The sequence below is a fragment of the Cricetulus griseus genome, assembly GCF_003668045.3.
Source record: "Cricetulus griseus strain 17A/GY chromosome 1 unlocalized genomic scaffold, alternate assembly CriGri-PICRH-1.0 chr1_0, whole genome shotgun sequence".
Lineage (NCBI taxonomy): Eukaryota > Metazoa > Chordata > Mammalia > Rodentia > Cricetidae > Cricetulus > Cricetulus griseus.
Genome location: NW_023276806.1, coordinates 171,150,676 through 171,176,109, shown reverse-complemented (window position 1 = coordinate 171,176,109; position 25,434 = coordinate 171,150,676). Strand labels below are relative to the sequence as shown.

The 25,434-nt window shown below is 37.4% G+C and overlaps 1 protein-coding gene across 5 annotated transcripts in view; it reads left to right on the top strand.

Moving 5' to 3' along the window:
• Kmt2e (lysine methyltransferase 2E (inactive)) overlaps positions 1–25,434 on the top strand; it is a 66,425-nt gene that overhangs the window by 4,357 nt on the left and 36,634 nt on the right. For 3 of the 5 annotated variants that reach the window (XM_035451589.1, XM_027393408.2, XM_035451588.1), the window contains exons 2-5: positions 10,950–11,134; positions 20,104–20,218; positions 21,730–21,959; positions 24,399–24,479. In XM_035451589.1, the coding sequence (XP_035307480.1) occupies positions 11,064–11,134; positions 20,104–20,218; positions 21,730–21,959; positions 24,399–24,479 (497 nt within the window). In that variant the 5' untranslated portion in view covers positions 10,950–11,063. Of the gene's footprint in view, positions 1–2,602; positions 2,730–7,454; positions 7,528–10,949; positions 11,135–20,103; positions 20,219–21,729; positions 21,960–24,398; positions 24,480–25,434 lie in introns of those variants that run through there. The other 2 variants (XM_027393409.2, XM_027393407.2) reach the window with 2 other exon arrangements.

The window sequence follows — 25,434 nt, the reverse complement described above, 5'->3', positions numbered from 1 at the left end:
TCTGATGCCCTCTTCTGGTGTGCAGATGTTCATGCAAAGTACCCATATAAATAAATAAACAAACAAATAAATAAATCTTTTTTTAAAAAAATCAAATCGTGGTGACCCAGATTAAGTATATCTTATTTGTATCTTTAGGCGTATGAAATGTTTTTTTTTTTTTTTAATTAATGTTTAGTGATCATGGTGCTTCTTAAATCAGAATCAGAAAAATCCTTGTTAAAAATTCACTTGATACAAAATCAGTTGTTTTTCCCTCCTTGTCAGTTTATTGTAGGCAGTTTTTAAAAAGTCATTTTAATGTTATTGGGTGGATTTTACAGCTTTATTGGAAATCTCATTTAAGGTCTTAGTTAATTTTTGAGGCAGGGTCCCATGTTTGCCAGACTGGCCTGAACTTTCCTCTATAGCTAGGATGACCTTAAACTTGTCATTCTGTCTCTACTATTAAGTATTAGGGTCAACACCGTGCACCACCACATCTGGTTGATGTGTTAGGGCATGAACATAGGACTTTACATGTGCTAAGCAAGCACTCTGGTCACCACCAGGCTACATCCCCAGGCCCAAGAATCTTTTAATTTACAAATAATGACTTGCAGTACATTGATTTGATTTGTAAATAATCTGCTATTTATTCAAAATCATTTTTTTTAAGTTCTTAACAGTAAAGTGTGAAATCTGGGTAAAGAAAATGAGAAACAAGGGAGTCGGGGAAGGGTAGTAGAATACCTGTGATATGAAAACAGAGGGGTGCTATTTAGGGAAAGAAGTGGCCAGAGATGGAGAGGCGAAGAGTTGGGTGAGTTAGAGCAAAGTATAATGAACATGTGTATGAAAATATAATGAAAATATAATAAAATCTAGAGTTAATTAAGGAAAATAAAAGAAGGCTAGGGCTGCAGCTCACTGTCTCCCATGCGTGAAGCTCCCAATCCCTAGTCCTGCTTCCTGCCCCCACTTTAGAAACAAATCTTACTGTTTCTCTTATTTTTACAACTGGGGAAGAACAGTAATTCCTAGTAACTCTTAGGTTGCTTAATGTAGTGTTAATCCAAAAGGAGGGACACTTTCAGTCCTGAAGTTTATTATTGAGAAAGAATATTGAGTAATTACACCTGTATCAATGCCAGCTTAGTTATTGGTACTTAAAGTATGTGCCGAGCTGGGGACAGAAAGCTAAGGTATGGCAGTGGGATTCAGTTTGCTTCCATTTATGGCATTTAAAAATATTTTTCAAATATTTTTATTTTTTTGAATTTGTGCGTAAGGTAATTTTGTGAATTGTGTGTGTGTGTCGGGGGGTGTGGTGTACATTGGTGAGGGCATGTATGTACCTAACCGTACTTACCGAGATCAGAGGACATCTTTGAGTAGTTGAAGTCTCTCAGGCCTCAAGCTTGGCAGCCTTTACCTGCAAAGCCATCTATCTTGATGGCTCTGTAAGATAACCTTTTTTGTTTTGTTTTGTTTTGTTGTTTTTTTTTGAGACACAGGGTCTCTGTGTAGCCCTGGCTGTTATGATACTTGGTTTGTAGATGAGGCTGACCGGCAACTCATAAGAGCTCTCTGCCTGCCTCTGTCTCCTGAACCTGAAAGATAATTTTTAAGTTCCTATAATTATGCTGTTAACTTTTGTTCTGTTTTTTGTTTGTTTTGTTTTTTTGAGGCAGGGTTTCTCTGTGTAGCCTTGGCTGTCACAGAACTTACTCTGTAGGCCAGGCTGGCCTGGAACTCACAGAGATCTGCCTGTCTCTGCCTCCCGAGTGTTGGGATTAAAGGTGTGGACCACCTGACCTATTAAGCATTTTTATCTCCAACCTTTTTTTTTTTTTAATTTGTATTGTTTTTGGATAGTTTATTCTATTTTTTAAAATTAATTAAAAAAAAAAAAAAAACATTGCCGGGTGTTGGTGGTGCACGCCTTTAATCCCAGCACTCAGGAGGCAGAGACAGGCAGATCTCTGTGAGTTCCAGGCCAGCCTGGTCTATAGAGCCAGTTCCAGGACAGTCTCCAAAGCAATACAGAGAAACCCTGGGGGGGGGCGGGGGGAGGAGACTAAACAAAAAACATGGTCCTCTACATAGCCCTGGCTCTCTTACTGGTATAAAACTGAAATGAACAAATGGTATTTTTATTTGGTGGTAATAACCACACTACCATTTGGGATAGTGTGACAAAATGTAAACATAGGTTTGATTTGTATTTTTTTGTATTTTTTTATTGGGGGGGGAGAGAGAGAGAGAGAGAGAGAGAGAGAGAGAGAGAGAGAGAGAGAGAGAGTATATTCTGATATAGCTTTGAATTTTTGTCCCCCATAGGGTCACAGAAAAGGAGAATGACTATAAGGATGATACCCTCTTCTAATAGTTTTGTTTTCTTGTTTGACACACTAGTAAATGTAACTTGATTGTGAGTTTACACAGATATCTGGAGTGGTACACGGTTTGAAGGGTCTTAATGTTACTAACTTCAATGATTGGATCTATGCTTTAGAAGCCATGAATTAATACGAGTTTGAGATTGGTCAAATATGTACATAATGCTCATTCAGAAAATAACATTGTCTTATTTGGAACTATTCTCTGCTGCTTCTTTTAGAACAAAGCCGCTTGGTTGGTTGATTGACAGCCTGTGTTGTTAAGCCTCTACCTAACCGTTTTGAAGGCTAGACAAGAGATGAATTTGAATAGCCTCTCTTTTCCTGGTACTAAGGTTACAGAGATAGGTAAGCTCATCTTCACCTTGAGGAAGCTAACAGTTTGTTCCTACCCCTCATAAGTCTACTATTTTAGGTTTACTTTTGTTGTAGGGAACAGATACCAACTAGAACTAGCTTAAGTAAAGGATTTGTTACAAGGTTATCTAGGGAAATCTCAGGATTTATTTGAAATCTAGAGGGTCTCACAGAAAGTAGCTAGGTGTCATAGAGGCTCCATTCTTTGTCTTGCTCCTTAATACTAGCTATACTTGGTTAACGGGGTGGTGGCAGGGAATGTATTTATGGTGTGTGGAGGGGAGGCTATAATGTAGCCCCAAATACTTGTTTTTCTTACTATATTGTTTTAGAGAACAAAATAATGGGCCTTACATCTTCATACATATTTATCACTGTATTGGCTTACTTGCTGTTCTCCACTCCACATCTCAAAATTGCTTTTTTTTGGGGGGGGGCAATGTTAAAAGGTACTTGACAGTACCTTTAGAACCAAATAATTGATATTTCAAACTGACAGCTCTCTTTTTTAGCTTAAAAAAAAAAAAAAAAAAACAAGTGGCCTGGTACACACATGTGTTTGTTCACTTTAGCACAAACACGTGTATGTTGAAACTAAATAAATATTCAACATGTGCTACATGTTGAAGAATGCTTTTTTTTTTTTTTTTTTTTTTTTTTTTTTTTGCCCCTGAGGTAGAGTATTTGTCTAGCATGCAGAATGATCAGGGCTACACAGGGAAACTGACTCAAACAAAATGAAAAAGGGAGGCAAAGGCAGGAAGATCTCTGAATCCAAGGCCAGCCTGGTCTACATAAAGAGTTCTTGGACAGCTAGAACAATAAAGAGATACCCTGCCTCAAAAATAAATGGATGAATGAATGAGTGGGAGAAAGTGTGTAAAAGGAAGTTGTACTTTGAAGGTTTGAATTTTGAAATGATGACAGTTACCTCAATAGAATATATTCTATAGAAGATTGGGGATAGAAAACCACAGAGGATGAATGGTTGTTGAGATTAACAATGGAGAAGTTGAGCCTTCAGAGACAGCTGTATTAATAACGCTATGAGTTTATATCAACATAATGTTTACAAGAATGAGAGAAAGAAGTTGTGGTTCAGTTAGCATAAGTGGGTATCTTAGCCAACAAACTTGTAGGCTTTGAGGGCAAATGCATAAATATCTCAGGTTTTTTTGGTATGGGGTAAAGTTAATGATCTAATTATGAAAAGTACATCTCATAGCTGCTTCAAAATAATGTGACAAAATAAAAACTGGTTATTCAAAAATGTAATATATTCTTTGAGAAGCTAAGAAGGTTGAAAAGATTGTGTGAAAAAGGTTTTATAACTGGAATAATCTTCTGAAATAATATTGTCAGTTTTTTGTGTGTATGACTCAGGAGGTTGAGTCTGTTATGTATCCCAAAGTGTTTTGTGGCACAGGTTTTTAAGTTTGAAAGTGGAGAAAGCATAAAGGTTCCTGGAAGTTTAGTAGTGTTCCAATAAGACTGGGAGAGAAAAACAAATATAAAGGAGAATGACTTTAGAAAATTTGCAGAATGATCAAGGGTATGCAATAGTTGTTAAAAAAAAAAAAGAAAGAAAAAGAAGGAAGAAAGAATCCTTGCATACCCAAAAGATTTATATGTTAGAATATTATCAGTGTGGAGCCAGGGTAACCTGATAGATTTGGAACTTGACTGTGAGCCGTGTGTGTGTGTTATGTGTGCATGTGTGTGGACATGATGTATATGTGTGTGTGTGATGTGTGATGTGTGCATGTATATGGATATGATGTATGTGAGTGTGTGTTATGTATGCATGTATATGGACATGATGTATATGGGTGTGTGTGTGATGTGTGCATGTGTGTGGACATGATGTATATGTGTGTGTGGGTGTGTTTGTGGGTGTATGATGTATGCATGTATGTGGACATGATGTATGTGTGTGTGTGTGTGTGTGTGTGTGTGAGTGTGTGTGTGTGTGATGTGTGCATGTGTGTGGACATGATGTATGTGTGGGTGTGTTTGTGGGTGTGTGATGTATGCATGTATGTGGACGTGTGTGTGTGTGTGTGTGTGTGTGTGTGTGTGTGTGTGTGTGTGTATGTGTGCATGTATATGGACATGATGTATATGGGTGTGTGTGTCTGTGTATGGCCTGTGGAGGTGAGAAGAGTGTCGAATCTGATGGGCTGGTTTTGTAGGGAGTTGTGAGCTACCTGAATGGGTTCTAAGAATTGATCTTTGGTCCCCTGCAAGATGAGCAAGTGATACTTGAAGTCATGTGTCTAACCTCCTCTCTTGTATTTTAACTAGTAGTTCAGAGGATGTGCAGATCTGGGCATTGTTCTAACCCTTTTTAGCCACTGAGATAAGAAAATGGAGCACAAATGCTTCCTATCCCCATTAACAGACATCAGTCTTTCTATATAACCAAAATCCTGGGTACTGGGATTACAGGAATGCACCACTACCCCTGGTTTTCAGGGATCAAACCTAGGACCTCCTTTGTGCTGCATACAGCCCCAGCCCCAGCTCTTTGTCCTTGACATGATCTTAAAAGCAGCCTTAGTCTTAGAGGTTTTGGTTTTTGTTTGATTAGTAGAATTCATATTAACAGAGCTCTTCTGGTTGATACTGGCAAACACTGGAAAAAGTATAGGAGATTAAAACTATTTTTTACTTTAGAATCAAAATACTATGTTTTTAAGATGACTATATAAGATTTTATTAGTAAGGAAGTTACTACCAATATTGACCCCCCCAACCAAGACTACAATGTTATTTCTTTAATGATTTCTTATTCTCTCTCTCTCTCTGTCTCTCTCTCTCTGTCTCTCTCTCTCTCTCTCTGTGTGTGTGTGTGTGTGTGTGTGTGTGCATGCATGCTTCTTTGTGAATAGCGTGTGTGGCTGTAGGGCACGTGTATTGGTGCCTTGTGGATTCCCTGGTACCAGCATTACAGGCACTTGCCCAGTATGGATGCTGGGAACTGAATGTAGGACCTCAGAAAGAGAAGCAGGGCCTCTTAGCTCTTAACCACTGTGACCTCTCTCCAGCCCTCAATGTTATTTTTTAATTAAAAATTCAATTCCAAGATAATTATAATTCTATAGGTAGTGTAAGAAAGGATACAAAGATACTCCATATCTCCTTTAACATAGTGTAACATCCTGTAAAATTGTAATATAGTGTGACAACCAGAATACTGACATTGACATACTTCAACCAACTCAGCTTTCCCATTGCAAAATTATAATACAGCTAGAATACTGACATTGATATAACACCATTTTTATTCAGAGTCCCCATTTTACTTTGTACCCCTTTTTCCACCATCACAGTTAGAAAAGTTCTATCACAAGGATATTTGGTATTTTTCTCTTACATAACTGTGCCGGATCCCTACATATCTGTTCTCTTTTTCTATAATGTATTATTTTCAGGATGTTATAGAAATAAAATTTCATACGATGTAATCTTTTGGGACTGAATTAAGTTTTATTTTAAGATTTAGTATGTGTTGACAGTGGGGGTGGGTGGGAGGGTGGGTGTATGAGTGTGGGGGTGTGTGGGGGTGGGTGGGTGGGTGTGTGTCGGGGGGGGGGGGGTGGGGGTGTGGGGGTGTGTTGTAAGATCCCCCTACAGCGCTAGTTATAGACAGTTCTGTGCAGCCTGACATGGATACTGGAGACCCTGGAAATATTAAAATATTTAAAAAAATTTTTTTCTTTGAGACAAAGTTTCTCTGTGTAGTCCTGGCTATCCTGGAACTAGCTCTGTAGACCATCCTGGCCTCAAACTCACAAAGATCCGCCTGCGTCTGCCTCCTGAGTGCCGTGATTAGAGGCGTGTGCCACCACTTCCCAGCTATAAATATCTACTTTTAAGTCATGCAACTCTTTACTTCTTTAGACAGGGTCTCACTCTATATCTTGCTAACTTTGAACTCAAGAAAATCCTTTTGTTTCAGCCTCCTGAGTGCTGGAATTACTGGTCTGAGCTATCATGCCCAGGAGTAAGACTGACTTTTTAAAAACTCAGTATAATTCTCTTGAGATTCTTCCAGCTTGATGCATGCATGTTTCAATAGTTCGTCCCTTTGTATTGCTGAAAATGTTCAGTTTCATGTTCTCTTTACACTTGGAAGCTCTGGCACAGACCATACAGTTTTAAATCTTACGCTTGTCTGTCTCCAGCCCCCGACAGGATCTTATTTCTACCAGGCTAGCCTTGAACTTACTATGTTGGTAAGGATGACCTTAAACTTCTGACCCTTCTGAGTATTGGGACACAGGCTTGTACCACCAGTTCTGGTTTATGTGATGATAGAGATGAAACCTAGGACCTCTTCCTGCTAGGCGAGCATTCTGCTGAGCTATAGCCTCAGCCCTTTGCCCTTTGCCCTTTGCTATGAACTTAAAAGCAGCCTCCCTTGGTTCAACCAGTTTTTCTAGTAGGCTGGTGCATGTGTGTATGTGTGTTTTGTTCTTACTCTTATTTTTATTCTTGTTTTTATTTTTAATATTTGATTTCCCCTTTTCACTTTTATTTGGTGTTTAATTATTGCCTTTGCTTGTGTTCATTTTTATTTAAAAATAAAAGAATGAATTTGTTCTTGTCAGTTTTGCTGCTTTCCTTGTTTGAGGGTACAATTTCAGTCAGAAGTACCTAGGACGTATACCATTTAACATTAGCTCAATACTCCTATGTTCACTTGGTTTCTAGGTCTATTCTGGATAGCAGGTTTTGTGAAGACATTTATTCTTTCTTGGACCTCAGAATTCCCAGACATCTCATGGTATTTCCTTTTATATTTATTCCTTATTGGTTGCTGTTTATTTTCCACGTATTTTGTCTATATCTGACTTGCCAGTTGGTGATGTTAGGTTGTTTTTTTGTTTTGTTTTGTTTTGGTTTTGTTTTTTTCCCTTGCACATGAAAGTTTGGAGTAATTGTTTGGATTGTGTTGAAATTCCCCATTCCCCTTTTATACCTGTAATATAAGATGATTTCTTACTACACAACACTGACTTTCTCTCCTTTCTTTTCCTTACCCATTTTGTCTGTCTATCTGTCTGTCTCTGTCATGCCCTGTCCCCACATTGATTGAATCCAGAGCCTTGCACATGAGGCAAATGGTCTACCCTTGAGCTATGCATCTCTAGCCCTTTGTTTTTTCAAGACAAAGTCTAAGCAGGTTTTGAACTCTCTGTGTAGCCCAAGCTGACCTCAGATTCATGGTCATCTTGCCTTGGGTTCCCCTCTGCTGGGATTACCATTACACTGGAGAGGTAGGTAGGGGTGTATGAGTGTGTTTGAAACAGTGTCTTTCTCTATAGCTTACACTGGCCTTGAACTTGCAGTAGCCTGCCTCACCTTCCTGAGTGCTGGGATTACCCACTCATGATATACCAAATTTTTGCTCTTGATTATTTCAGAGATAATGATTTGACCCGATTGAAGTTGCATTTTTTTGTTTGTTTTTCAAGACAGGGTTTCTCTATGAAACAGGCCTGACTGTCTTGGAACTCATTCCAGGACTAGGCTGGCCTTGAACTCCCTAGTGCTGGGATTAAAGGTGTGTGCCACCACCCTCTGGCAAAATTGCAATTTTTATTATCAGTTGATTTTTTTTCAGCAATATGAATTATCTAGCTAAAACATGTATATTAATGGAGATAATGAAATAGATCTTTTCTTTAGAATGAAGCTAGGAGTCTATAATTCCATTTCATATGTGATGTTTTATCCTGAACATGAGTGTTTTTAGAGACATGCAATTCTAGGTATGTCATGTGGTAATGTTTGCAACTCTTGCTGTGTGGGATAATAGTTCATTTGGTTTGTGAGGCCAAACTGCACTTTAATCCCAGGATCTCTAATTCATTCATCAACTCTTTGTAGGGGACCATTGTGTTCCAGACACAGCAGGCGCATACGGGCATAAACCATTGCTTGAAATAGGCCATTTACAAGCTTTTCATTCTATTGGTTTACTTATTTTCATTGCTGGTTAGAACAGATCAGATGTATTCAGCGAAGACTGTGTATTTTAAAAGAACATACTATTATGTTATATATACGTTATATACGTTATATATACATTATATAATACGTTATCTTAGATTAGAAATGTTACTCCACTAAATTAAATAAGCTGAAGAAAATGTTACCATGGAATTGATACAAGGGACGATGGCTTAGTTTACTGCCTGTTGTTAGGTGTCTTTATCATCTTAAGGAAATACAGGTCAGTAATGTTTCAGTAAAACAAACTTGTTTTGTTCATTGCTTGCATTTTGAAATAAAATGTTATAACATTTTGTGCTAATTAATAACTACAACATTGTGAAGTAATTCTTAGGTATAGAAAAAGGGTAGGACAATGCTTTCCTTTGTTTAGTTGGTTTTCATTGTCTTGAGGGGAGTCTTTAATTGTGAAACAAATTAGAAAACATGACATAATGACCTTATTTTCAAGGTTGTAGAAGAGTTCCTTTAAGTGAGAATGAATGTTTGTCTAACCATACATTGTTTCCTGGTGAAATAAGAATTGTGGTTGTTTGTAGTTACAGATTGTCTCTTACCTGAAATTCATCGGACCATCAATCTTTCAGATTTTGAATACTTTCAGATTTTGTAATATTTATAGATTGAGCATCCTTAATTGAAAAATTTGAAATCTTGAGCATATTTCACAGCATTTCTAGATGTCAGTTTTTTTAAAATTAGGAATGTGCAGCTTGTACCAAATGTACTGATTGCTAAATATATATAACCGTTTCTTTGAAATTCTTTACATTCATTATGTCATATTCTTCCCAGAAACTCCAATTTTACAGTCCTATTTTATAAACAAGGACTCTAAATACTAGAGAGGTTAAATGACTTGTTTAGTCTCACACATTGAGTAACTGATCTAAGCAGATCTAAGTTTTTAATTTTCTATGTAATTGCCTACTTTGGGTCTTTTATTTTTTTGTTCTAAGATGGGTATCACTCAGTGTGTCCCAGGATCGTCTCCAGCTCCTAGGTGACAGCTGTTCAGCCTAGTACTACAGGCATGTACTACCATGTCTTGTTCACTTTCATATCACAATAATTTGGAAACTAGTAGCTTTCTTCCAGCTATACAAGATTTGAAAGTACGGACAAGTTTTCTTACAGATTTCAAACCACTTTAATCATCTTCTCTGATAATTTTTCCACATAAGGTATGATCAGTATATTTGTATCATCTGTGAATAGAAATTAGAGTAGGTGTGCTGAAGCTGAGCTGTAGAAATTGAAGGTAAATGTAAGAATTATTCCAGGAAACACTGCCTTTGTATTAAGGTTGCCTTTTGTTCTGAGTTGGTTTATGTCATTATAGAAGAGACTTTGAGTAGTCATTTTATAAACAATACATGGAACAAGTGCAGTGGAGTGAATTTAGATTAGAATCTTTTAGTTACTCCTGTAAATTTTATTATTATTATTATTATTATTATTATTATTATTATTATTATTATTATTATTGGTTTTTTGAGACAGGGTTTCTCTGTGTAGCTTTGAAGCCTGTCCTGGAACTTCTCTGTAGACCAGGCTGGCCTCGAACTCAGAGAGATCCACCTGCCTCTGCCTCCCAAGTGTTGGGATTAAAGGCATGAGCCACTATGCTCAATTTCCTACCTTTGAATTGTGAAGATTAAATAGACTCTTCATAAAAGTTAGTTTGCTGCTTAGTGCTCCACGTGTAAATATACTATCATATCACTACCAAAAGACTTGATTTTGGATACTTACAAAAAGAACTTCCATTTTAACTTTCAAAATAAATGTTTGCCAGTCAATCACTGACTAGTGTGCTTTAGTAATCCTTTCTCTGACATTCTAGTTGTATTCCTTAAAGAATGTTAGATTCAGAAAGTTCTTTTTTTTTTTTTTTTCTTTTTTCCTTTAATGTGTTGGATTTGAACACAGAGACTCATGCATGCCAAGCACACTTTCTTGGCTGAGCTATACTTCCAGAAACTTTTCTTTTGATCATAAACAATGCAGCATAATCCCAGGGAGAAAATGAAAAAGCTACTCTGAACATTTTTACATTTGTGTTAGGACCTTAACAAAGAATGCTTTCTTCACTTGTTTTGTTTACTGTTGTTTCAGGATAACTGGTTTTGCTGTACTTTGCTAGTTTAGGTGGTTCTTAACTCTTTTGTTCACATTTCTTTTAAACAGGGTTTGTGGATGCACTTAGATGTTTGCAATGAGCACTGTGGCTGGCATGCCCCAGTATTTTGGATACCAATGCATAGGACTCCATAGTAATCGAATTTACCAGAGGCGAACGTCATGAGCATAGCAATCCCATTGGGGGTTGGTACAACAGAAACATCATACTTGGAAATGGCTGCAGGCTCAGAGTAAGTATTTAAGTGCATGTATTTTAGATGGGGAAAGGCAAAGTATATCCTACAGTTGTCACATACAAACAGTGTTTATTTGCATATGTCACTTTGGATTCTTGGCTAAGACATCAGAAGTTTAAAGTACAACATTCCTTTAAGATTACTTTTATAAATAACTTTTGTTCTAAAATTCTCTGTCTTTTGGGTATTTGCTTTTTGTATTTTCCACTTACAGCACTTCTCCAGTTTTGTTTTGTGGCAACCACCAGAATTTTTGTGGTTTAATTATTAAACTTTTAAAATCTCCTTTTTTTTATGTAAGACCTTAAGGCTTGAAAAGACTGGTAACACATTTACTTCTCATTTCACAGAAATGTAAGCTTTTCTATTGTTTCCCTAATATATTGAAAAATAACTAGCATTTTGCTTTTTTTTTTTTTCATTTCCAATATACTGTCAAAAGATTGAAAAATATCACTATGGTGGGTGTTGTGGATGTATGTCTGTAGCCCTAGCTATTTGGTACGCAGAAAGATTGCCTAGTCCAGCCTAAGCTATATAACTAGACACTGTGTCACAAGAAAAGACAGGAAGGAGGCCAGGGAAATGTGAGGTTCTCCTTTCCCGTACATTCCTTTTGTAATTGCTTATGAGTTGATACTTATTTTAAAATCAAGTATTTTAATTTTTATTATACTAATGTTGTGGGTTTTACAATTTTAAATTATGTATTATTTTCAAGAAGATTGGATTGCTAAAATATAATCATTAATGAAGTAATTTAAAATATAGAAAGTGCTCAGTGAAAATGTATTAATACTAGGTCAAATTTTATAAGGCCATAAAAAATTGTTATATTAGGCAGTCATCCTGTCAGTACTTCAGGATCTAGAAACAAACAGTAAACAGTTTAATCAACTCTGTTATTTCAATTTCCAGTAATATTTATTGTCTCTGAAGTGTCATTCCATTTGTCTGCTTTTTTTGTTGTTTTTGTTGTAATGTACATTTGTTTTTCTGTCAATACTATACTTGAAAAAATATTCATCTCATTTTGTTCTTGTGTTTTACTTCTTATTCCCTATTACTTCGCCTAAAAGTTGGCTCTTCTTTAACATTTGAACTAAATGTAAACTTTTAAACATTTAAGAATAATTGATTAGGTCAGATGGTGGTGGTGCACTCAGGAGGCAGAGGCAGGCGCATCTCTGAGTTAAAGGCCAGCCTGGTCTACAGAGCAAGTTCCAGGATAGCCAGGGCTACACAGAGAAATCTTGTCTCGACAAACCAAAACCAAAAAAGAATAATTGATTAAGCAGAATAGACTTTTGATCTTTGTGAGGAACTCTCCTGTAATTGCATTTTGTTTTATGAACTTAAGTTTGCAAAAAAAGAAAACTATAAATATTTCATTGTCACATATAAATAAAGTCATTTTATCATAAGTGAACTTTTAGGAACTTCATTTTGTTTGTTTATTTATTTATTTATTTATTTGGGTTTTTCGAGACGGGGTTTCTCTGTGTAACTTTGGAGCCTATCCTGGCACTTGCTCTGGAGACCAGGCTGGCCTCGAACTCACAGAGATCCGCCTGCCTCTGCCTCTGCCTCCCGAGTGCTGGGATTAAATGCCTGGCTAGAAACTTTTTAAAAGACAAACATGCCAGTTATAACCCAGCACTCGGGAAGCAGAGGTAAGAGAATTTTTGTAAATTCAAGGACATGTTAATATAAACAGAGTTCCAGGCCAGTCAGTGCTACAAAAGGAGAAATTGTCTCAAATAATAAATCAAAGCAAGTAAACAAACAGAATCCAAAGACACAAAAACCACTGCAGCTTTTTTTTTTTTTTTAGAAAAAAAATTATTTTATGCGGGTGTATGTACACCATGTGCTTTCATGAACTCTGGGACATAAGAAGTGGGATAACATGCTCTTAAACTGGATTTAGAGACTGTTGTGAAAAGTTTAAAAGTACAAACAGTAATTCTATATTGAAAAGGAAAAACGTAGCTAGGTATAAATACAATTTTTTAAAAACCCTCCAGGCATTGGTGGCGCACACCTTTAATCCCAGCACTCGGGAGTTCGAGGCCAGCCTGGTCTCCAGAGCGAGTGCCAGGATAGGCTCCAAACCTACACAGAGAAACCCTGTCTTGGAAAAAAAAAAAAAAAAAAAAACCTGATCAGCAGCTGGGGGTGGTGGCGCACACCTTTGATCCCAGCACTTGGGAGGCAGACACACATAAAATAAATGTTTGTTTGTTTGCTAGTTTTTGTTTTTTGAAACAGGGTTTCTCTGTGGCTTTGGAGGCTGTCCTGGCACTAGCTCTTGTAGACCACTGTGTACTTTTTAAAAGGATTTCATTCTTACTTTTACTTACATGTAGTTGTTTGAGTTTGCATGTGGGTATTTGCACATGAGGGAACATGCTTGTAGATACCAGGAACATCTGATGCTCAACTGGAGTTAAATGTGGTTGTGAGTTGCTTGATATGGGTGCTGGGAACTGAACTTGAGTCGTCTAAAAGAATTGCAAGTGCTATTGACTGCTAAGCCATCTCTAGCCCATTTTATTTGATAACAGAATGACTTCTTTCTATACTTATCTTTGTTATTCTAGCCATCTCAATCATGAATTTGTTACATAAGTAAATAAAATAAAAACATGGAAGGGAAGTCCCCCCAGAGCTAGAAAGTAGGAAAAGATGCAAATGAGAAGTATTTTGTTTTTTCCTAGTCTTAAAAAAAGTTACTTTTCCTTTGTAGAAACTGGACATTTGATTACTATTAACATTATGTCCTTTAATTACTGTTACGTTATTTCTTTAGTGCTGTTTATTAGAAAGCATAATGAGATGTTACTCCTTTTTTTTTTTTTTTTTTTTTTTTAAGATGAACAATTTAAAAATGTGACATGTGGCTGCACATTGGTGGCGCACACCTTTAATCCCAGCACTCGGGAGGCAGAGGCAGGCGGATCTCTGTGAGTTCAAGGCCAGCCTGGTCTACAGTGCGGGTTCCAGGACAGCCTCCAAAACAATAGAGAGAAACCCTGTCTCGAAAAAAACAAAACAATGTTTTGTGTGAGTTAGAAGTGAATTACTGAGCTGGAGAGTTGCTCAGCAGTAGAAAGCACACTCTGTTCTGGCAGAGGCCCAGATTTGGTCCACACCACCCATAGCCCTGGCTCCGAGCTGCTTTAATTCCAGCTTCGAGAGTTCTGCTGCCTTTGACCTCTGTTGGCATCTGCAATCCTGCCACATTCCCATACACAGACACACTCATACACACGTAATTGAAAATAACGAAAATAAATTACTCTGAATGAGGTCTCCTCATTCTGTCTCTAGTAATCCAGTCAAAGCTGAATAACATGAGTAAGAACACGAAACAAAAATAGCTAAGTTCTTTCCACTTTTTCAGTCACTAATATGGTAGTAAGCCCTTACAGACAGCCAAGTAAATCATTTTAGAATTTGTTGTCCTCATTTGCAAAAAGAAGTTTGCATTGAAATCATATTAGATAAGTTTTTCTCCAAATTTGAGTTTTGTTTTGTTTTGCATTTACGTGTCACTGGAGACACCTGCCGACAGAATTCATTAATTTCTTGGTGCCTAGATATTCTGAGTTTGAGTTTGTATAATGTAAGACAAAATTTTTTTGTCTATAATGGAATGTTTTCAGTGTGTTTTACCCATTTTTTACCAGTATTTAACTGTTTTTTGATTTCTTTACATTTTTCTTGTATTTCCATTTGTTTTGTGTGTGCTAGTGTGTATGTGTGGGGGTGTGTGTGGAAGTGGGTGGGTGTGTGGGGGTGTGAGTGTGTATGTGTGTGCCAGTGTGTGGGTATGTGCGAGTGTGGGGGTGTGTATGTACACGCCATTGCATTTGTGTAGAGGTCAGAATAGCTTGTTGAAACTGGTTCTCTTTTTCACCCAGCTGGGCGTGCGTGCATGTGGAAAGAGTCCTTGCTGATCTTCAAAGGACCAGAGTTTGGTTCCCAGCACACACACATCAGTTAATTTAAAGCCCCCTGTAAACCAATTACTGTGTAATAACTAACAGTACTTACTTAAATCAGTAATTCCTAGGTATAACTAACACTCTAGTAAATTTTACAGGAATGGTGGGGAAAGTATAGTTTGATGGGAAGAGCGTTGGGACACTTGAAGAGATGTAGGCTTCAGTATTCTTTCTTTAAGGAAGTAGTGTTGGGGCTGGAAGATAGCTTAGTGATTAAGAGCACTGCTTGCTCTTTCAGAGGACCTAGTCTAGATTCCCACCACCAGTTTTGCACTCACAACTAGTTCCAGGGGATCTGGTACCCATTTCTGGTCTCAGATACCAGGCATGCGAATGGTGTACATGCATACTTGCAGGCAGAATACCTATACACATTAAATTTAAAGAAAAATCAAAAAGCCTTCTATGTCTTTAGAACATCATTTATATTTAGGATGTAGAAATTGAGACCCAGCATCCTTATGTAGTATGATATATCCAGTGCCTCTAGTAGCAGGGTTAGAACTTAAGAGTCTGAGACATTTAGGACAGATCTCTCACAATCAGTAAGACTGTACCTCCTAGGATAGTACCTGAACAATATTTAGGGACAAAGAAACTATTTTGCTAACTGTTCTTGTCTCTTTGTACTCAGTCTATACCACTAGGACTCAGTACTTAAACCTTCATGATAGTCTTGTGATCACATTATATTGGGAGTCCTTTACCAGCAGTTTTACACCATGACAGTGCAGCTTTTGGTCTCCAAGTCATCTGGGAGATAGGAAACCACACCCTGAAATTCCCTTAGGGCCAGATGCAAACTGGCCTTATTACGCTATTATACTTTGCTTCCCAAAGTTTGACTATAGCATTCACCTTCTCCAGACCCTAGGTAGACCTGCATGGCTCAACTGTATTAACCCTTGACCTGTGTCATTGTTAATTTTCATTTCTGCAGTTCCTTGGTCACTGGTCTGTACAGATTCTTGGACTCTGGCCATATGTGCCACTATCAGAGTAAATCTACTGCCTGGTTTTATCATTTGGGGCAGGGAGTGGGGAATGCTGGGGTTTGGCTTCAGGACCTCACTGATGCTAAGCATGTGAGCATATATCACTGAGCAACAACGCAACCCTATATATATTGCCTGGTCATGTGGCAGGATTCTCTACCTTTGCTATTAGTGAAAAGATTTATTTTCTGTAGAAATGATTGTATTTTTTTAAATTTATATTTAGGTGTACAGTTTCAAGTGCCACTAAGTATATGCAGAATGTTCAGCAATAGTCACCAATTTCTGAATGTTTTCCTCACCCTAAACAAAAAACTTCAAAATCCTTCTTTCCCTTTATTTCCAGCACCTTGTAAATTGTAGTTTGGTTTCTGTCTATGCCTATTCTAGGTCCCTTTTATAAGTGGTTTATTTTATTAATGTATGTGTAAGCGTGCACTAGTGTGCTCATGAGTGCAGCTGACTGCAGAAGCCAGAGGAGGGCATCGGGTCCCCTAGAACTGTAGTTACAGCTATTTTTAAGCCAACTGATGTGGGTGCTGAGAACCAAATTCTGTTCCTCTGGAAGCAAGTACTCCCCTCCCCCAAGCTGAATATTTTAAAAAATTGAATATTTTTAAAAACCATATACTTTTTAATTTTTTGAGATCATAATTACACATTTTTCTCTTCTCTTTCCTTTCTCCAGATTCTGCCACAAGCCCTTATTCTTTGCTCCTCTTTGAATTCATGGCCTCTTTTCATTAATTGTTGTTAGTGTGTGTTTCTAAGTACATAAATACTACTCAATCTATATAATGCTATTTGTAAGTATGTTTTCAGGGTTGACTTTTTGGTATTATATAGCCAATAGATATGCTCTTTGTTAGGGAAGATATTTCTCCTGCTGTCAGCATTCCTTAGCAACTGTGGGGTTTGGTTTTGTGTGTGTGCGTGCGTGCGTGAGTGTAGGGTTGGAACTTAGTCTTAATCCACTTTGGCATATCTGTTGTTGTCCTTGTATAGTTAGTTCATGATGAGGTTGTCATCTTATTGAGATCTCATTGGTGTACCTTCTGACATTACTAGGAGACCCTCTCTCAGCAAACTCTGTGACCTTCTTACAGTCTATCTGCCCCATTCTTCTTGCATGATTCCTGAGCCTTAGGTGGGGGAGTTGTTTTTTAGGTGTAACCATTGCTACTGGGTTCCACAACTCTGCATTTTGATTGGCTGTGTTTTTCTGTAAATGGTCTCTGTTGCATAGAGAAGTTTCATTAATAAGGGGTGAGGACTATACTTTATTTGTGGGTGTAAGGGCAAATATTTAGAATGTAGTTAAGGATTATGCTGGCTTAGTAAAGTGGTGGTTATAGATCTTCCTCCCCCCCCCAAGATCCATGACTTTGCTAGGTTTGGTTTGTTGTTTGTTTTCAAATATTTTTAAATTACATTTAGTTATTTATTGTGTGCTTGTGTATGTGTCTGGACTTCAGTGCCACAGTGCACCTGTAAAGATCAGAGGACAGCTCTCAGAGATCTGTTCTCTCCTTCCTCCTTGTGGGTCCCAGGGATTGTACTCATGTTGTTAATCTTGACAAGTCTTTATTCCCTGAGCCATCTCACTGGCTCTAATGCAATTTATTTATCAATGACACATTATGTCTATGTATTTATGCAGATATAAAATTGGCTACACAAACACTAGCTGCCTTTTACTCAGAAGTTTATTTCATGATCATGAAAGCTTTTTGCTGAGCAGTGGTGGCATATGCCTTTAATCCCAGCAGTCAGGAGGCAGAAGCAGTGGATCTCTGTGTTTCAAGACCAACTTGGTCTATAGAGGAAGTTCCAGGACAGCCAGAAGTACACAGAGAAATGCTGTCTCGAAAAAGCAAAAAAAGAAAAGGAAATGTCATTAAAAATGTGTCAACCAGGAGTAAAAGCACTTTCTGTGTAAGACCAGTGGACCTGAGTCCTATCCTCAGACCCCATGGAGAAAGGAGAGGATTGGAAGTCTGATCCCCATATGTGTGCTGTGGCATGTGCACAGCCTGTATAACACATATGTGTCACACACAATAACTGTTGTATTTTTTAAATTATTTATTTCTTATGTGTAGTGTTCTGCCTGCATGTCTGCTTACAGGCCAGAAGAGGGCACCAGATCCCATTATAGATGGTTGTGAGCCACCATGTGGTTGCTGGGAATTTAACTCAGGACCTCTGGAAGAGCAACCAGTGCTCTGAACCTCTGAGCCATCTCTCCAGCTCCCAATAATAACTCTTTTAAATCAATGTCAACCAGTTTTATATAACATTATTTCCTTGTTTTAAAACTTGCTTTTAGTGGACCATTTAGCTGACTTAGTGGGGATCGGTGATTGCCTTCAAGCCTGATGGTCTTAGCTGAATTTTTAAAGTTATTTTAAAAATCACTTGTAGTAAGTATAAATATTCAACACAGCTATCTGTTTAAACCATTTTCTGCTTTCTTACATGACCACCTTGTTATTATTACATCCTATATTTGAATTGTGATTTCTAAAAAGAATTTGGCTGTTTCATATGCTTGAATTCATCTATATTTACACGAAAGCTTGACTTTATTAGCTACTCCATAGCACTAGTTTTACCCATATTCTTCAGTAACACTGCAGTTTGATTACATCGTTAAGAATGAGTCTAGCCACAACCCCTTCATGTAGTTTTAATGATAGTATTGTAGATCTTTGCTAAAATTCAGCATTCTTAAATTTTCTTTCAAGTTAGGCAGGCATGGCACATTCCTATAACCTCAGCATTTAGGACATGGAGGCAGGAGGATCAGGAGTTCACGGCTAGCCTCAGCTACATAGTGATTCCCAATTTGTACTACATGCGACTATTACCCTACCACCACCAATAGGAGGTAGGCATGGTGGGTCACTCTTGCAGAAACCTGAGGCAAGGGGCTGGAGAGATGTTTCAGCAGTTAAGAGCATTGGCTGCTTTTCAGAAGACCTGGATTTAGTTCCCAGCACCCATATGGCAGCTCACAGCTGTCTGTAACTCCAGTTCCAGGGGACCTGACACTCACATACAAATGCAGGCAAAACAACAGTGCCCATGAAATGAAAACAAATTAGCTGGGTGGTGGTAACACAGGCCTTTAGTCCCAGCACTCAGGAGACAGAGGCAGGCAGATCTCTGAGTTTGAGGACACAGAGAAACCCTGTCTTGAAGGAAAAAAAAAAAAAAAACATGTTGGGAAAGTGTTATATGTAAAATGCTAGGGCAGAGAGCTTTCAAAGCAACAACAGTTTGGAAGTTGCTACTCATAGTAGTATCAGCAGTTGGTTCATCACCACTACTCTCTTCTTAGGCCAGATCTACAAAGCTACTTGCTACAGACTACTGCTTGTATTTTTCAGGCATAAATCCTGGCTCAATGTGTGGTTCTCTGTTCTTTAACTTACTGACATTTCCCAGAATCTGCTCTGTCACAACACATTAAACACATTGTTTTGACCATTGGGATGCATTTAAGCCAGAGTCTATGTAGACTTAATCTACCTTAATCTTGCTTAAAACCATTTCTGCCACTCTGGCCACCCTTTGCATGTTTAGTGACACTGGGTAAATGGAGTAATTTGGAGTAATTTGGAGGTTTTGTTTTTGTTTTTGAGTGCCATGGTGGCACTGTCTCTTGATTGTCCTGCCTCAGTGCTAGGATTACAGAAGTACATTGTCATCCCCAGTAAATGGACACCTTTTAAATGAAACTATAGTTGAACTTTACATTAGGATGTTTATTTTATTAAGTAAAACTTTTGTTACGACACAGTCTATATAGGATGAATATGCCCACAAGCTGTGCACATATTGTAGACATTGTATTTGTTTTGACAATATTTTAGAATAAGGACTTACAAATTATTTAATAGATTAAAACAGAAAAATGAATGGAATTCTAATCTGTGGAACTTCTTTCCCTTAGACCAGAATCTGTAGAAGCTAGCCCTGTGGTAGTTGAGAAATCCAACAGTTATCCCCACCAGTTATACACCAGCAGCTCCCATCATTCACACAGTTATATTGGTTTGCCCTATGCGGTAAGTGTCAAACGTTTCTTCAGAGAGACTTTTGTAAGATTAGAAGCTGAAAGTGAAATGTGTGATAATGTGCTTAAGACAATAATTCAATTTTCTGTATAATTAAGTATATAAGTTATACTTTACTATTAAGGGAACAAAATTCTGTGAGAGGAAGTCTGTAGTTTTTGGGTTTGGTTTTTTTTTTTTTTTTGCTTAATTATTGTATGTGTGTTGATTTTTTTTTTCCAACTTCAATGAAAAGAATATGGATAAGGTTACATTGTACTATTTCCTGCTAATTCTAAGTTACATAGTAATTAGTAAATTGTGTAGTTATTTTTCTAATGATTTATTTATTATTTATGTTGTTGATTTTGGAGACAGGGTCTTTCTATGTAGCCCTGGAACTCGCTCTATAGACCAGGTTGGCCTCAAACTCAAGAGATCTGCCTGCCTCTGCTTCCCCAGTGCTAGGATTAAAAATGTGCTGCAGAAGCTTGGTTATTTTTATCCCTTTTAATTATGGTTTGTGTGTCTGCATGTAGGTATGTATAGTACAGGTGCCTGAGGAGGCGTCCAGTTCTTTGCAGCTGGAGTTAAGAGTGGTCATAAGCAGCCAGATATGGGTGCTGAGCTTGCATCCTCTGGAAGAGCAAGGAGCATACACTCCATAACTCTGGAGTCATCTCTTTGACTCTGGCTTATTATTATTTTTCAATTATTATTATGTTGAGTGAGCAATACACAAACATATATGTGTGCCTAAATATATATATCATACACACACACACACACACAATTTACTTTTTAAAGCAAACTTTTCAAAGGCAGTTTCATCACTGTTTCACAGCTGAGAGGACACAAGCTTATTCCCTTAATTTATTTCCTCTTGAGGGTTCTGTAGTATCTTAATTCAAAGAGTTACAGGACTAAATTTGTGACTACTCGGAAAGTACAGTTTATGACAGATTAGTACTTAATGTGAATAAAAATGGTCAGAAATGTAAAACACCATGTTGTATATTTTACAGTAATAATGTACCTTTTGTTACTATTTTGACTGTTTACAGTTATTTGTTTGGGGGAATGGGATGTGTATTCTGGCACACATGTTGAAGTCAGTAGGCTCTTTCCTTCCATCGTATGGGTCCTGGGAATTGAACTCCAGGCTCTATGGCCAGCACCTTTACCTGCTGAGCCATCTCTCCAGCCCAGGTTTGCTATTCTGTAGCTTTTTTACACCTGTGGAATTTGGGATTTTACCCTTATCCTAACATCATGGACTTAATTTCTTCACAGTGAAAATGTGTGATCACAGGAGTAGAAATGTGGTTTCTGCTGTGGAGGGCGGGGAAATGTCATTGATGTGAAGGTGACTACCTTCTACACAAGTGATTCTATTATTAGTCTTATGTCGTCATTTGACAGTATTAAGAAATGGACCGATTTTATATTAAGTATTCAAATTTTATTTGCGTAGTTTGTGTCACTGAAATTGATATTGTGCTGTTTTGTGTTCTGTTATTCAGGACCATAATTATGGTGCTCGTCCTCCTCCAACACCTCCAGCTTCCCCTCCTCCATCAGGTCTCATTAGCAAAAACGAAGTAGGTGTGTTTGCCACGGCAAACTTCGATGACACTTCCAGTGCTACTACCATCAGCACATCTGAGGACGGGAGCTACGGCACTGACGTGACCAGGTGCATATGCGGTTTCACACATGACGATGGGTACATGATCTGCTGTGACAAGTGCAGGTACCGTGTTCCATACCCTCAGTCCCTTTTCCTGATGCTATTAACCTTTGATTGTTCATTTGGAAAAGCTAGTTAGGTCTTTTGAAGGAATTAATTCCTTTTTTAAAGTAGGATGTCTGCCTCTATTGCTGCAATTTTTTTTTTTTCTAGAAAAAAGTCCTTATTTAAAATAAGCTGTTTTAGGACTGGAGACAGACACACACTAATCATGGAGAGGACCCACATGGGGCAGCTCAAAATCCTCTGTAATTCCAGCTACAGGGTATCTAATGTCCTCTTCTGGCCTTTGTAATCAATCAATCAATATTTCTCTCTCTTTCTCTCTCAAAATTAAGTAAGTAAATCTTTTAAAAAAAATAAAAGAAGCTATTTTATAATTTAGTATTAGAAATCCTTGTTATGCCGAGTGTTGGTGGGCGCACGCCTTTAATCCCAGCACTTGGGAGGCAGAGGCAGAGGCAGGTGGATTTCTGTGAGTTCGAGGCCAGCCTGGTCTACAGAGGGAGTTCCAGGACAGGCTCGAAAAGCTACACAGAGAAACCCTGTCTTGAGAAACCAAAAAAAATAAAAATAAAAATCCTTGTCATGATGCTGGATGTTGGTAGTACATGCCTTTATTCCTAGCATTTGGGGGCAAAAAATTATTCTGTCAGTCAGTTAGATTATATTGGATTAGTTTTTGATTGTTACTGATAGTAGCATGTATATTTTCAGAAGGTTCATTATCTCTGTCAGTAAGTAGGATATGAATGTAGAAGATGAAATTGGTTTTCTTAAGTAGACGGTTGTAAATTAATAGTAACATGCTATGGTAATTTTAAAATTTAGAAATAAATTCTCACTGCCTGTGATAGTTATTGTAAGTAATGACTGGTAAATCTATTGAGGGGAAATTTATAAAACTTAAATAACTTTGAGGAAGTATTTTCTGTACATTATAAAAATACCCATTCTTATTGTATTCAGTTATGTAAAAAAGCTTTCTTGTAGCTGATCTCATCTAATGTGATAAATGTAGCAGTATTTTTATTGAAATAATAATTTAAGGAATGGTTTTTGTTTGGTCCAGTTAGTCAAATGGACATGTAATAAATACTTATCATTCTTAGACATTCATGCAAAATTCTTAGTTACCTTTACATTCTTAAAGGTAATAGATTTTAGATTATTCGAGGTATTTACCATGAAGTGTCTTTTACCATGACTCAGTGTCTGGCTGATTCTACCCAACCTTCATTTTTGTATTCAGCCTATATTGTTCTCCAAGGACTAATCTTTCTCTTCCTTTTTTTACATTGCCCCTCTCAATTTTTTTTCAGTGTTCGCATTGCCCATATTCAGTGTTTTGACCTCTGACATCTAGAACTCTGCTCTTTTATTTTCTAGATTTACTTGTTATCTGCATGACACAATACTTAAACATAATTTGAGGGTTCTCAATTGATATGTAAAGAGTAACATGATACTATTTAGTTCAGTATGCTTATAAGTGACATCATAGGGCTGGGAGATGGCTCAGTGGTTGCTTCCCAGCCTGACAAGCTGAGTTTGTTCTCTGGGATCCACATGGAAGAACAGAGAAGTAACCTCAGAAAGTTGTTCTCTGACATCTGTACTTGGGCTATGACATGTGCACACACAGACACATTCATACACATACATACACGTAATTTTTTTAAAAGTGTATAATTATGTGTAAGAAGAAGTAGATAGTATTTTTTTATTTTTATTTTTTAAAGAGGAATGTATATCAATTTCAAGTACATGAAGTTTTGTCAATAACATTCTGAGTTTAACTCAAGCTTGCTTGTATACTCCCTTCAGAGTCATTAAGTTGAATTCCTTTCCAATGGAATGCTTCCTGGATTCTGACCTGTTTGGAATTATTTTAGTTCTGTTCTTTCTTAAATATAAATGTTAGAAGTCTTTGTTATTCTGTTTCTGATCTTTCAACTAATACTGTGTACCACCAAAATTGTTATATGTCAACAGAAGATATAATCCAACTTGGCTCTTTTCCTTTGAATTCACAAAAGGAACAGTTCTCTTTGTATATATTGACCATATTTTGGTCGTCATATAGCTGGCAATTAGTGAATGTTTCAATGGCACACTTCCTTCCTGTTTACCCAAATCAGATTCTTGTCACACTGATTATTACACTCTGTTTATTATTAGTGTCGACATCTTGAGGCGTATAACATTTTAAACAGTTATCCTTTATGCTTTAAATTGTGTTTGCTTCAGAAATTTGTTTTATGTATTCTGCATTTGCCATATTTTGCATCTTAAAATTTTTCTTCCTGAGAACACATTTTAGTGTGTACTAAGCTCAAAGTAGGCACTTAAATGATAGACTATTACATCTTAATTTATGCAAGGTTTTAATGTTTTCTGGTTTTGTTTTTGTTTTTTGTTTTTTTTTTTTTTCTTTTTAAGTGTTTGGCAACATATTGACTGCATGGGGATTGACAGGCAGCACATCCCTGACACATATCTATGTGAGCGCTGTCAGCCCAGGTAAGTAAGTTACCAGATCTGGTAAGACGGTCAGCTATTTCATTGGAAAAACTTCCATGGAAATTTATTAAAAAGTTGCAGATGAATAAAATTATGAATACTAATATTTGTTTTAAGAAGTACTTTTTTTTCTAGCTGGGCATTGGTGGCGCACGCCTTTAATCCCAGCACTCGGGAGGCAGAGGCAGGTGGATCTCTGTGAGTTCGAGGCCAGCCTGGTCGAGCGAGTTCAGATAGACCCTAAAACAATACAGAGAAATTCTGTCTTGAAAGAACAAAAAAAGAAAAGTGCCTTTTCCACTTACATTTATTATTTTCTTAACCTGAAACCTAAATCAAGATTTTTTTTTCATTGATATTGTGGTTGACTGTATAATTTTAACTTTGTTAGTGAACAATAGTGATCAAACACTTTTCCAAGTGTTTGGCACTTTTTTTTGGCAGTCATAAGAGTTGGGTGTGATTGTGCAGCTTTGTAATACAAGCTGTTTGAGCAGTCAAGGCAGGAAGATTGGAAAGCTCAGGGTTTGCTAAAGATACAGCATGAGTTCAAGTCCAACCGAGTTAACTTAGTGAGATTCTTCCTCAAAATAAAAGCAGGAAAAAAAAATGTCGGGGTTTGGGGGGGATATAACTCAGTGGTAAAGTGCTTGTGTAATAGACACACTCAAGACAACTGAGTTCTGAGCACCCCAGAAAAGAGGGTTGGACAATGTAGATTTATCGTGTTGGAATAATCGTGTTGACTAATGTGGGAGAAGCCCTGAATTCAATCCCAGTATCCGTTTTACTACTCCCCCAAAACGGGTTATTAGAGCACCCTCTTAGTTACATACAGAATTTGCTAGGTTTGTTTGCAGTGTACAGGTTCAACTCCCACCATTTTTTATTTTTATTTTTTTAAGCACATATAGTAAGGTACAATGTTTGCTTCTTGTAAGGTCCTGGGGGATCA